The 14,573-nt window shown below is 44.1% G+C and overlaps 1 protein-coding gene across 1 annotated transcript in view; it reads right to left on the reverse strand.

The window, feature by feature from the left end:
- Nucleotides 1-14,573, reverse strand: part of CRLF3 (cytokine receptor like factor 3) — a 637,760-nt gene that overhangs the window by 20,687 nt on the left and 602,500 nt on the right. Inside the window, exon 7 of the mRNA XM_069654959.1 lies at nucleotides 5,273-5,385. Within this exon, the coding sequence (XP_069511060.1) occupies nucleotides 5,273-5,385 (113 nt within the window). The remainder of the gene's footprint in view (nucleotides 1-5,272; nucleotides 5,386-14,573) is intronic.

Consider the following 14,573-nt stretch of genomic DNA (forward strand, 5'->3'; position numbering starts at 1 on the left):
CAATTATAGCCAAAATGATCCAGCGGGTTATGGCCTGTTTTGTCACCCATAATCCCAATTTATGGCCAGTATAACCTACAAAAAGTTGGTCATCCTGAGTCAATTTTGAGATTCTTGAAATGTAAAAACTGAGAACACTTTTAGGGTCCAGTCTATGCAATCTCTCCTCTTCTTTGTGCAAATGAGGAGGTGGGTAGAATGTTGGTAATATGATTTTTTGTGAAAAGTGAAAGTCAGAAAATACTTTTGGTAAGAAAGAGGGTTTAACCCCAAGAACTGTTCTTGTAAAAAGTAGTATACAAGGGTTTGCATGAGAGAGCCTGTAACTCACTAACCCTGCGGGCTGACGTTAAGGCCACAAGAAGGACAGTTTTTAATGTTAGAAGCCTCAAGGGACAGGAGTGCAGAGGCTCAAAAGGTACACAAGTTTGAAACTTAAGTACCAGATTTAAATCCCAAATTGGGACATGAAAAGGGATTGGAGGGTACGCATTAGTAAGCCCTTTCAAAAATTGAATGATTAATGGAATTTTGAAGTAGGAAACCTCTTCCGAGGAGCACTTGAAAATGGACAGCGCAGCCAGATATCCTTTAATTGTCCCGATCTGGAGCCCCAGATTGGCTAGATGCAATAGGAAAGAAAGCACCATTGGGGTGCCACATTGAAAAGGGTCCATAATTCTTATCCCTGCACCAGATACTAAATTTATTCCAATGACACCAGTACAGGGATTTAGTTGCTGGCCAATCCTTGTTGCTCAATCTCTCAGAAACCATGCATAAGGGTTGAGTGCCTTGACCTCTGGATGGAGAACCCGACCTTTCTCTTGCGAGAGAAGATCCTCTTTGCGGAAGACATATTGGAGGGCAGATGGACATGTCCAGAAGGTCCGGGTACCATGTCCTCCTGGCCTAATCCGGGGCAATTAGGATCATGGTTCTCCTAAACTTTATCAACCTCCTGATTCCGCGAGCACTCACGGGGACAGGCGGAAAAGCGTACAGTGAAACTTCCAGTCCACCACAAACGCGTCACCTAGAGCTCCTCCCACAGGAAATTTCCTTGAGCAGTACTAGTCGCGCTTCCGGTTGACCCTGCTCACGAACAGATCCACTTGAGGGGTTCCCCAAAGGGTGAATATCTCTTGAAGGACTTCCTGAGCTAGTTCCCACTCGTGGGACACTGTGCTCTGCCTGCTCAGAGCGTCTGCCGCCATGTTCTGCTCTCCGGCTAGGTGAACTACTGACAGAGAGATTCCTTCTCGTATTGCCCAGAACCAGAGCTGCATTGCCTCTCTGCACAGTGGTAGTGACCCTACGCCTCATCTCTTGTTGAGGTAGTACATGGTCACCGTGTTGTCCGTCATTACCAAGACATTCTTTCCCTATACAGAGGGCAGGAAGGCCTTCAGCGCTAGTCTGATTGCCCTCAGCTCCAACAGGTTGATGTGTAGTTTGGACTCCGATGGGAGACCAACGACCGCTTATTGTCAGATCGTTGGTGTGGGCTCCCCACCCCGTGAGTGAGGCATCCGTCACTACAGTTATCTCCGGCCATGGTTGCCAAAAAGATTCTCCCTTGAGAATGTTGTCGTTGCAAGCCCACCAAAGAAGGTCTTGAGCAACTGTGCTTGGAACTTGCAGAAGATCTGATAAATTCCCAGAGAACTGGGACCACTGAGTCTTGAGTCATTGAAGGGATTCTGGGACCACTGAGTCTTGAGGGCCCATTGAAGGGATCTTATCCTCAATCGGCATGTTCTACAGGGTCAGGTTTTGCAAACTTTAGCTCTGGTGACGTATCAATGCCACTAGCAGAGTGAAGGGTGTCACACAGGTCTCTCATTTTCCATTCTGGATCGATTAATTCTTCTGGAACCTCTCTGGTACCATATTGCTCTCCAAAAAGAGAAACTTCTTCTTCTGAGGCAATTTCTACAAATATAAAAGACATAGACTTAAAGAAGTCGGACTTAGGTAAAGGATTAAATCTCCTTTCCTGTGCTTGAATTTGGGTCGAAGGAATCAAAGGAATCTTCGATGGTATCGAAAGAATCTTTGAAGGCACCGATGACGTCTTCGCTGATGGTGTCGACTAAGTCGTCGAGGGCTTCGACAATTTATGTTTTTTTGTCGGCATCAGGGAAACACCCGATTCTCAAGGAGTCTTCGACGATTTGACGTTGACTCAAGATTTTCGATGTTAACCTTTACTACTGGCTCTTTCCACAGTAGTTCCTGACTTCCCTGTGTCGTCCAACGGAGCGACCATGGTCTGGCTCTTTTGAGGTTTCTTTGAGGGGGTCGAGCTCGCATTCTCAAAGACCATCATCTTCCTTCTAAATTCATCCCATTTTCTTGGGGAATCGGATTTAGTTGGACATCTTACCAATTCGGTAGACGTATCAGAGGAAGAGGAGGGAGATCTATTTCTCCTTTTAACCTTCTTTGATGAAGAAGATGAAGAACGTCTCAATCTACTAGTGATCGAGACCTCTTAGAATTTTTACGGCGATCCGATTCCTTCGAATTGCTCGACTTTTTATATTTTTTTGACGAGGCCTACGAAGAGGCCTTGGAAGCTTCCCGCCCCACCGCCAGTTTACCTTTTCTCTCATGAAGGGCCTTCTCCGTCATCGACTGACAGGAGCCACAGTCGCCGGTTCGATGGTCTGAACCCAGGCACCAAAGACAAACGCAGTGAGGGTCTGTAATCGGCATTTTTGATCCGCAGTCAATACATTTTTTGAACCCCGTCTTGGGAGTAGAAGGGGTGGAAGACGACAACATTTTCTTGAAGAAAATTTCAAAGCGCGCCGTTCACGAGAGCGAAGCAATCGGAAAAACGGAACTGAAGCCAACGGGTGCGGCACAAGCTACTTATACTGATGGTGACATCGACACGGTAGGGAGCCCGTCGAGGGACAGACTCCAAGATCTTGTGCACAGCACCCTCTGCCGAGAATGTTTTTTACGAAGCAGCGAAGCTGGCGGATACGAATATCATAACATGAGGAATATGAGTGAGGACAAAAACCATTCGACTAATTGTTTGTGGCTGGATTCTCCTCGATGTAGCAGCGCTGGACCCGACCTCCGGATTCCTTGGTCTGGTGACGAAAGGCAGGGCAATGGATGGGATCTCTCAGCAGCAGTCTCGGGGGAGGACCTCTGGCTTCTCTGGTCAGTCGGCGGTTTTGGCGCCTTTTTCCTGCAGCATCACCAATGGGCACGATTCACCCTGTCACTCTTCTTCGATTCCTGGAGTCCTGCACTCCGATGAGGGGAATGGGATGAGTCGGATCATGTCTCTGGAGGTTCACCTGGAGCCCAGCAAAAACTTGGACGGATTCAGCCTTTCAAAGACGATGCACTGCAATTGGGTCTGAGGTCTCCTGGTATTCGCGGTCTGCAGCTATGGAGAGGCATAGCACCTCAGGAGATGGCTCAGATTGTAGTTTGTCTCAGGACTGGTTGTTCCCACCAGTCAAAGGGAAGGAGTCGTCCTCTTCGGAGTTCCTCTGTCAGATTGAAAACAGGGTCAGGACAGTAATGGTCGCTTCACGGTATTGGAAAGGGTCTGCAGGCATCTCTAGTCGTCTTCTTCTTCGGTTACTTCAGTTTCCTGTGATTGACTTGCCTTTCACGTCAGAAACCTCATCTTTTAATCAGTTTCAGCACACTCCTCTGCAATCTCTCTCAGCAGTTTACAGACAGTGGCGGGTGGCTTTCCAATCAGGACAGCCAGACCTCCCCAGTGGGAGCCGGATCTATTCAGGCACTCAGGCAGACAATGAGCAGGGTAGAATGGTAGAAGAAGGGCTAACAAAAGACAACCACGCTAGAAATGGCGAAAAAAGAAGGGAGGCAGCAAGTTAGTACTTAGGTGCCACTATTGTGCACATCCTTGACTGTGAACCCTGTCTGCGGTAAGAAATAGTACAACAGTTGGTAGAACAAATCCACTGTCACCAGCCATAACCAGAGGGTTGTCGAACGATAGCTCAGGGGCAACACGTTTGTCTTGGAAGCAAGACAATGCAGCGCAACACAGGTTCAAATCTCCATACTGTGCTTAGAAACCACACACTGGTATTAAGCGTGTTATAAAAGAATGATTATGTGACTAAAACGGCACAGGAGCAGAGAGGAGGGGGATAGTAGGTATCCAATGTTGCACCTCACATAAGGTGGTGTGTACCAATCTTTCATAGTAAAAAGTTTTGAGAGGGTTACAAAGTATCCCTCTATCATCAAGAACTATAGTTCCTCAAGCATAAAGAAAGAATCTCAAAAGAGAACCCAAAGGGTTCCCAGCAACACTGCCCATAAGGAGCTGTGTGCTGCAAAAGTAAAACACAGATGCCTTAAAAGATATGGAGGAATGTAGACTTCATAGTAAAGTTAAAACAAAGAACAGAGTTCCAAAAGACTGAGCCCATAAGAAAGAATGAGTGGAAAAAGGCTTCACTCCTTCAGGATAGAAAGAAAAAGATCCAGAAGTCCAGCAAAAAGTGCTGGGGATCTCACTAGGAGAGTGGATGAAGCATAAAAATGATACATCTTCCTAACAATCACACACTGTTGTAATGATTGTTATGGCGGAATTCAATTTTTAGGGGATTCTGCTGTCCCATTTTATAGTAGCCCTAAACATTTTGTTCCAAAAGGTTTTCTAGGATCCTAGACTTAGTTTTGTGGTCAAGGAACATCCACTGAAGTCGCCATGCCACTGCTACCTTTTTTACTGTGCTATTCTATGGTATCCACCATGACTCACCTAAGCAGTAGTTTCATAATGAACCCCAGTCAACACAAATTTAGTATTGAGTTGCCCAAAATTCTTTATGCGCTCATCGTCATACGTTTGTATACTGCATTAAAACATCCACCAGCACTAAGGCCAACTCAATTTCTACAAAATATAACTTTCTAGTTCCATAATGAAGTCAGTTGTGCTCCTGATGAGCAGGGAATTTTGGCACAATTGTTCTTAGGAAAGAAATCATTATATAGTGTCAAGCGATGAAAAACACTATCGGTTCCAAGCACTGCAGAACAACCCCGATAAATGTAATGCAATGATGCAACATTGGAAAGGTTTGTTTGGCTAAGTTTTCATTTTTTCACCTTGCAATGACTTCTAAGTCATCCTTTTTTTTGTTTGGCTTTTTTATTTTTTTATCTTCAACTCACAAAGAGTTTCAACAGGCCTAATGGGGTGTGTAATGCAATAGCTGCAAAAAGTTAAATACACCAAGTGTTTTCTTACCATTCATACTAATGCACACTGCCTTATCCCGCTGCAAGGATTCGCATCCGATGAGCTGTTCTACACACACGCCAATGCTGTCTCGCTTATCGATCTGACCAAGGGTTTCAATTCTGCAAGGAAGATAAGCCTGGGTTAAGGAATAAAGCAAGAGTTTTGGGACATCACAGCTGAAATCAATCTTTGCAAGTTATATGATGTGTTACATTTTCTCTAAATGAGAGATCTTAATTTTTTATTGAAAATGTCTTAATGCATTAGCTAAAAGTAAACCAAATTCTTTCATAACGGGAGGATTTGGAACCTTTTTTTTTAGCACTTAAACATCCCTAATATTTTATTAAGCGCTGATCAAGTACATTCAAGAGAAACTTAGTCTCTTCTTTTATACATCTTGCTTAAAAATGGATACATGTGAAACGCTTTACAGCTCTAAATCTCACTGGCCATCCTAGCTCTGGGCAATCTTTAGACATGTATCATAATAAGGTGGGCCAGAAGGATATCAAAAGGTCTGATGAGTTATTCAATAAATGTGGTAGGTGCTTACCTGTCTTTATGAACCATGTCCTGCTGAGGCTAAAACTGTGCTGGGTAGTTAAGTGACTGTTCATAAATCACACAGCAAACCAAGCACGCAAGGCTGGTGCTTGATTGAATGGGTCTTTTATTGGTACTCCCAAAAAAATAGTTTCGAGAACTAATCACAGATTAGCTGAAAACATGTAATTGTTCCTACTAGTTTAGCCCGAAGGGCATGTACAACACGATTCTTGCCACTCTGGATTTCTTACCCAAACATACTGCAACTTACCTTTTTTTAAATCTTCTAAAGGTATGTGCAGGGATTAGCACTGGCAAATGCTGGCAGCACATTTTGAAAGAGTAATCCTCTCAATGCATCAGACAACGACGGCACTTCATCTTCCTAAAAAGCACCTGTACGTCTTCCATTATTGGGGCACAATTAGCTTTGTTTTCTAGCTACAATTACTCATAGAATGCTATGGCCCAAACTTGGTATCTGACCAAGAACTAATGTTAATATGCTTGAAAAAGGCTGAGGCAGAAGCTAAAATGGCTGCTTTGTTAATCACATCCCAGGGAATGTGCCTCTGAAACGTCACAACTGTGGCCTTTGCTCTGAGATTAAGAGCATAGAGACCCTTAAGGAGAAACTTGCCCTGCAGCCTTCTTGGCCAGTTGAGAACTGCCAAAATATACAAATAAGTTATCCTTTCTAAAGCTCTTAGTCAGGTCGGTATCACTACAAAACATCAAAGAAAATTACTGCGACTTAGAAAACCTTGATGGTAAAACAACGAATTCAGACGGAAAAAAAGATACGTGGTTTGGGTTATTTATTAAAGTAGGAGGGGTCGGGGAGGGGTCCCTTTGCATTCCAGCCCTCCAGTCTTTTTTCTTTTGCAGATGGGGAGCAGGTGCAAGTGGATCTTGGTCACCTACCAGAAATGTTGTCAGGCCTAGTACGGTAGTCGCCTGTGTGTTTCCATTTCCTTCCCACTCTCCCCCACCCTTCCTTATCTATGTCTTAGCTCTTGCACTGTCTGAAATGTCGTCAGGCCGAGTAAGACAGTTAATTTCACATCCTTACTGTTCATGGCCTGTATGAATGTCATTGTATTTTCCTTTGTTCCCTCCCTTGCCTTGAAGCGCTTTGAAACACATTGTGTTATATATATATATATATAAAAATATAAAAAAACTATCATATCCTATCCTATTATATCATCTTAAATAGAACAAAAAATCGTATTGCATTCACGGTTTTAGACCTGGCATTTAAAACGCCGTTTTAACGTAGATCAGTCAGGTCCACGTAAAATCGACTCACACAAAACAACCATACTTAATTCTTCTGGCACTTTGAAACCTAAATAACAATTTCAAATGTATCTTAATAACTTGCCCCTGGAAGTAGTAAGTAGTTGGAAATACGCACTGGGGAGCCTGCTTCCAATTTCAACTCTGACATCCAAGTTGAGTGTTTTAATGGAGCACATCCTGACAAACTCCTTCTGGGTAGGCAGGAGGGTACTCTGATGCATGCAGTCTGAATAGGAGGCCGACAAAGGAGAGCGGTCTTCTGTACACACCTTACTTAAGATTATCCAACCGTTTTCAGATTGTCTAACCGCGACTGCAAAGCATTCTCCCAAACTGGTTATTACACTCATAACGGGGTGCAGGTGGACGCATGAACCAGCATTTCCCAGTCGCCTCCTCCTGATAGCAATGGCACGTCAAGCATCAACCCCATGCAGGGAATAGCAGCCCTGTGGGGCTCTTCATTCCACTGAAATATTCTAAGCGCAGAGTCTTTACTTCACATTCCCTCACATGAGCCTAGTTATTCATTTGGTACAGTCATAGAACACATGAACACACAACACTTGGTTCTCAACGTGGTCCCCGCCCGTGAATGAATATCCTGCAGTACAGAATTGTCCAGGGCCATTACATGGCCTTGTCATCTGTTATTGGTCTCTTAGAGTTTCTACCTTGGTGTTCGTCATTTCCTGTAGTACTTCAATACTTCCTCTGTACTGATTGAGGTGTCCCTTCTACTGCTACTGGGCCTGCCTGATGCTGAGGTGTTAGCAGGCTGCGGGCCAGGTCTCATTTGAGAAAATAGGCAGTATACATAACAGCCGAACTATAAACAGCCACTTCAGTAAGCTGGTCTGATCAGGATCAATAATTCGTAGAGCAATCTATACAAAGTTGAAGCCAGAAGCATTTGAAACCATTGCATTGATATTTATGAGAGCCTGTAATTGGCAGGAGGACCATTCAAGGGGATCCCAGCTTACATTATTGCTTTAGAAACCAGTCAGATTAGCAAGGGTCCGCAATAGTTTCTGGAGGAGACTTCCAAACTCTGTATGAAACTTAAATGGTACCTCATTAGGCCCAAGTGGTTTACTGGTTCAGTACGTTTTTACCATATATTTTCATTGAGTGCTTGTTTTTAGAATGCAGGTGTTTTTAAATAATTGTTTGAAAAAAGCCTTCATTTGTCTACTTGCTTAAAAGAGCACATTGCTCTCCATCAGGGAGTCATAGTAAAGCTGAAACGGGAATTTCATTTATAGGGAAGAACACTTTTTTTTAAAAAAAAAAAGCGGACATAGAAAGCAAAAAACGAATCTGCATTTTATGGTGTGTAAAAGGGAAAACTCTGCCAAAAGAACTGTTCTCTTTTTAATCCATTCATTTCAATGGCATTTAACAATTTGTGAGACCAAGTTGCAGGTTAAGTATAGAGTTAAGTATAGAGTTACACCGTTGCAGGTCTTCAGACCACGTGTCCTGGACCACGACTAAATGGCGCCACCCAAGATACACTACCCTCTGAAATCAGCAACAAAAGAGGAGGGTCGGCAGGCTGTAGAGCCTGCAGAGGTTCTGCAAGATGGAAGCCCAGGGTGTCAGAGCAGGTAAATGGTTTGTGGAGCCAGGGAGTGAAATCTTGGTGGGAGGTGGCCTGGAGGCTGAGGAGACGGAACATGGAGGTCTGGGTAGGGTAGGTGCAGATGGGGTAAGGAGGACAAGACACGGTGGGAAGGTGGGGTAACTTGGGGGTGTATGGCATGGGGGTTCAGGAGAGCTATAAAAAAACAAATGGGTCTATTGGATGGATTGAATCTTTCCTCTCAAATAGAAAGTCAACGGTCTGCTGGGGTCAAGCCACATCTATGGATAGAATATACACCTCTGGAGTTCCACAGGGAGCGTGCCTGTCCCCGGCCCTTTTCAACGTTTATATTCGCCCACTGTGTAGTCTTCTAGAGAAGTTAGGGGCAAAGTTTATGAACTATAAACTAGCTAGTGCCTGGAATGTACTCCTGATGGACCTACGAAGAGATACTTATCTCCTCACGTTCAGCAAACGATTGAAGACATTTCTTTTCAATTGAAACAGCCTCACTCGCAATTAGGATCCCAGGTCAGAAGCGTCCGTCTTATTTGTGTGTCCTTTTAGAGGAAGGGCTCCAATGGGTGGGATACTGAGATAGAACCAGTTACACAGGGCTGTGAAATACAGCTGCCCTGCAGGCAAGTTTCATACAACAGAGTGCTAGTGATGACAATTAAAGACCCAGGGAAGAAAGGTTTCATCACTAGTGAATACAGGATATGAAGAAACAAGTTTGGATATTATGTGTAAAAAATGAAATGGGAACTTGGCTACAAAAAGGACAATTTTCTGATTTCCTTTTGATATTTGTTTGTCAATGACAGTGAGAGAGGAAACTGTAGGCTTCATTTACAGGAGAGTGAAATGCAATTGCCCTACAGACAAGTTCCTTTAAACATAGTGCTAACAAGAATTGACCTGCCCTATTCAGAAATCCCTGACATGTTAATGGTCTGCTATTACTGGAGGGGATAATTGATTATCTTATCAACCTGAAAAACTGGCAAACATATTTCCGTATTTATTGAGTGCGGACCTAGCTTCAGGAAGCAATAGAGTGCTTTACAATCACAGGGGGAAAAAATGGTGAGGGAATCAGAGAAACAAGGGAGTGAGGAGCTAAAAGGGAAGCAGAGGGCGGGCAACTTGTCAGCAAGGGATCTCTAAAGCAACCAAGGAGAAGAAACAGTGGGGACCAGATCACCCAGTATCAGGTAGGGTGGAGAGTGGAGGGTGTGGACAAAGTTATTAGGGAGGATCCAATCCTTGAAGAGGAGGTTCTTGAGTTCCTTTCTGAACTGTAGAAGCCACAGGCAAGTCTGATGTTGAAGGGGAGGAGGTTCCACAGTCTTGGGGCATAGACATAGAAGGTCTGTCTTCTATTTCTTTCCTTCATGCATCAGCGGTGTTAAAGTCTGTACATGTCCTTACTTATGATGCATTGTAGGCCTTGTGTTAGGGAGCTGTTGATGATTGTCAAGTACAGAAGGAGTGCTTAAGTCAGAAGGGTCTGGACTATGGAGGCAGACAGGATGTCGTTTCTGTACAATGTAGACTTGAGGGATGTTAGGGTGGCAGTGAGTTCTTCCATAGTGCGTGGCTTGATAGTTGTCCAGGTAGTTGTGGTTTTGTGAGGTGGGATGTGCAGTGTGACATCAGTTGTAGCATTGGTGTCTATGTGCTGGCGGATCATGCTGACTTTGTTGATGAAGAAAGAGTTGAGAGTAGTGGAGTTTTCGATGGAGTGCAGTATGCGTGGGTCGGGCAAGAGGTTGATGCATGGCTTGATGGCTTTGAAGTGGGTTCTGCTTTCATTATTGACTTTGGCTATGGTGTTTTTGTAGTAGTTGGCCTTGGCAGTGGTCAGCAGTCCCCTCCGTGTAGCATGGAGTTCCATGAAAAGGGCGAGGCTGGATGCACTGCAGGATTTTCACCAAGTATTTTCTTGTTTTCTGATGGTTTGTTTGTTGAGGGCGAGTTCTTGTGTACCAGGGTGTGGAAGGTTTAGGCTTCAGGGTGTGTTTCACTGGGGTATGGCGGTTGATGTTGGTTGTGAGGGTGGTGTTGATTACTGGGAGAAGTGAGTCACAGTATTGGTTCATCAGAGATCGATCAGCCCATGTGAAGTGGAGTTTGGCGAGGTCTTCCGCAAGAGTCTCCACTGGGAAGTGCTTGACTTATCTGAAGGCTTGTTTGCTGGGTTTCCAATGCATTTGCTTGACTGGTGTGGTGCGCCTGTCGAAGGGGATTACCAGATGGTCTGACCAGTCGAGTGGGATTCGAGAACTCTGATGAATGTTGGGCAGGGCGGTGATGTGGTTGAGGCTATTACCTTTGTTGTGAGCTGGGTCTTTCATGTGCTGTGTGTGGTTAAGAATGTCGACTAGGCAGTGGAGATCGTCCTTCATTGACTTGGTTGCTGGGTTGCCTGGAATGTTGAAGTTATCAAGGAAGATGTTGTGGAAATGCGCGAGAGACATGGTGGTGACCAAGTCCGTCAAAGTGGTGTTGAACCTGGGTGGTCTATAGATAAGGTGAAAAGTGACTGTTGATTAGGGGAAGAGATCAGGAAGTGACAGGAAAGGTTAACATTCCCAAAACATATGTACCATTCCAGCGTTTATGACCTTGCATTTGGGACAACTCTGTCTACCTGCACCTTTGAATCCGGCAATCACTTCCTGAGTCAGGTTAGCTCTCTGTATTACATATAATTGTGTTAGTTGCAATCCAGCATTTCTGGAGACCTTTTTATGATAGTTAGCTACGTTCAGCCATTCCATATCCCTAAAGGTCTTTCCCAGTTCTGACTCCCATCTCGCCCTGGTTCTCAACTCTCCTCTGGAGTGATGCTCTATTAGCACATTGTATAGCCTTGATATGGTATGCCCACCCTCTGAGATATGTGTTATTGTTTCTACTTCTTTGCTACCTATTGTATCCTCCCCAAATGATGGCCATCAATCGTATTTACTATAGAACTGTGTAGGAGGTACTGCCCTCCACGTATTCCAGTCATTTCCTGCAGTTCTTGACATTTTAATAAGGTACTTTCTCCCCTCAGGTCCCCAATGGTAACGATCCCACAAGACTATAAGTGTAAACGCACACTGGCCCTCAGTCCTCTACTATCCGTCATTACTGCTGCTAGGGGTACATGAGGTGATAGCGGATATTTGATCTCAAGTCTTTTACAAGTTCTACGCCATATTTGCATGCCCAGTTTCACTAGTTGTGGATATCCATGTGGTTCTGGTGGGGTAACCCATACTACGTCTTTCAGGTATAGATGTTGAATTGCTGGCTGTAGGAGTGCTGAGTCTACTGTGAGGTCATCTGCTAGCCACCCCACCCCATATTGCATCTGGCATGCCGGGTAGTATAGTTCGTAATTTGGAATCCTCAACCCCCCTTTTTCATAATGTCTCGGCAGAGTGCTGAGTGCCACCCTGTGTCTATCGCCCTGCCATAGAAAGCTTCTGCACTCTTTTTTGAGTCTTGTAAAGAATTGCCTTGGGACGTTGTATGGGACGTTCCCAAAGCAATGTAGCATCCTGGGCAGGGCCACCATTTTTAATAGCACTGCTCTCCCCTTTACTGACAGAGATAACTTCCCTCAAAATTTCATTGATTGTACTAGCACTTCCATCATTTTTATGGTGTTGTATATGTGTCTTCCTGTTTCAGGTCATGGTAGATGTCTAGTCCAAGGTACCTAAAGGAGTTTTTCCCCAAGGGAGTGTTAGTATCGGCAACTCTACGCTGTTACCCACAGCTAGTTTAGCTAGCGGGAATAAGCAGGATTTATTATTGTTAATTGCAATTTCAGACAATCTGCTAAAATTCTCTAGCATGTCTAATACTAGATTCTCCTCAGGGTTCTGTAAATACAATAACATGTCATCTACATACATTTACACTATATGCCGCACCCCATCTATTATGATCCCTGCCTCCTGGTATTCCTGCCGCAGGAATGCTGCTATTGGTTCCATTGCAATGATATACAGCTGGTTCTTTGTAGTTACTGATTTTGCTGAACAAAGATATAGCTCTAGCAAATTGTACTGATGTTCCGTGAGGATTTTCATTTCATTTCAGGACATGAAGCCCTTAATCCTCATGTAATAAAGGAATGATAATTTCTTGTGTGATGACCTTGAATTATTGGTGTGACTTATGTATTCCATCCAGTATAGTTCTCCCAAATCTTTGTTACTGGAAGTTTATTATACATCTGTAATAAAAATGCAACTTCTGCTCGGTAAAAATCTGTGCACATATCAATTGCGAGTGTAGCAATGTAAAAGGAGAGGAGGCTCTTTTTAATTGTTACACAAATCAAAAGCTAAAATAAAAATAATTTACGGGTAATAGAAATGTAGGGGCACCAGTAAGTATAACCAAACCTAGAGGTAGGCTAAAACGCAGTAAAAAGGCCTTGTAGCATGCCTTTGCAGCCAACGTGTATTAACTTTCATTAATCTGCAACGAAGCCTCAGCGGCTCGTAACAAATCGCAGGTCCCACGATCCCAGGCTGGCATGGTAAGAAGCAAAACAGACGTTATTTTTTTCGAGGTCACAGATTAGAACCCATGGGTCCCTCTGACAGGCATGGAGAGCATCCATTTAATAAGTCAAAATAATGCGCAAAAATGATTTTTAGATGGAGTTAAAGAGAACCACTGCACTTTCAAATTCCCACTTAGCACATTTTGCCTGGGAGACAGCCAAAGAGTTCTTAATATGCAACATTTGTATAACAGTACGTCCATGGTTCAAGGTTATGCAGTGTCATGGAGGGGAGCACATCTCATGAGAACTTAGATGAGATGACTGGGGCAGTTGAATAAAGTTCCACTGGCCTTCTCAAATGTTTCAATGAATTGTCATTATTATGTGGGAAGTGGGGGTTGGATTGTGACGTCACATATTCTAATTGTGGGAAGGTTTGTGGACCCAATTACAGAAATGAATGCATGCTTTTCTATAAGGGTCTGATGTGCAACCTTGGTGTGGGAGATTTTTTCATGTTGAAAATTTACTAGCGTTACTCAGCTTGATTATTATAAATGTCGTAGATTTAGGGGTGTTTCTTGGACAGCGCCTTTTCATGCAGTCTGTTCTGTGATCTGTTTGAATATAGCTGTGTCTGGGCCCTGAATAAACCTGCGTTACATCCTGCCTGCGTACACTCCTTTTTTTCATACTTTTGTAATTTTTATTGTTGAGTTCCGAGGCGACTCTGGCACACAACACTTCAGACTACACATTTTTGGATGCCCCAGCGAGATATCTCAGCCTTTCGACTGAGGTGTGGAAATTCCAGCCGCACTTCCAGAAGAGTGCAGGACAGCGTCTGTTGGGCAGTACTGGAGCTCGAGCCAGAAGAGGGCCGTGGATGCCACTTTCCCAAAGGTCCGCCTGGTCCGGCGCTGCCTTCACTCTGACTGAAGTGTAGGCCTTTAAAGGGAAATACTGAGGTCGAGAGAAGTGAAGAATCTCCTAAAAGGATATGTGAGTGTACTTGATATGATATGATATGGCATTTATAACGCGCCTATACACAAGTGTTTCAACGACGAACAATTTTACTTGTGCATGAAAAGCACAACAGGTGGGAGGAACAATTTTTTGGTGTATAGCGACGTGCCCTCAGAGTGGTCGAGGGCGATTGACAGTGGTAGACTTAGATTTTAGGTCTGATGATCCAATAGGGAGCAGGTAGACGGTAGCACTTCTGTGTTACAGCAGAGGGTTGTGTAGGGATTGGCAGACCTTGTTAGGCGAGAGTTGCGCGTAGTGCAGGCAATTGGTATAGTTGCGTCATTTTCTTTGGGGAAGAATTTGTATGAGAG

This window comes from Ambystoma mexicanum, chromosome 3q, assembly GCF_040938575.1.
Source record: "Ambystoma mexicanum isolate Mex_15411 chromosome 3q, UKY_AmexF1_1, whole genome shotgun sequence".
Taxonomy (NCBI): domain Eukaryota; kingdom Metazoa; phylum Chordata; class Amphibia; order Caudata; family Ambystomatidae; genus Ambystoma; species Ambystoma mexicanum.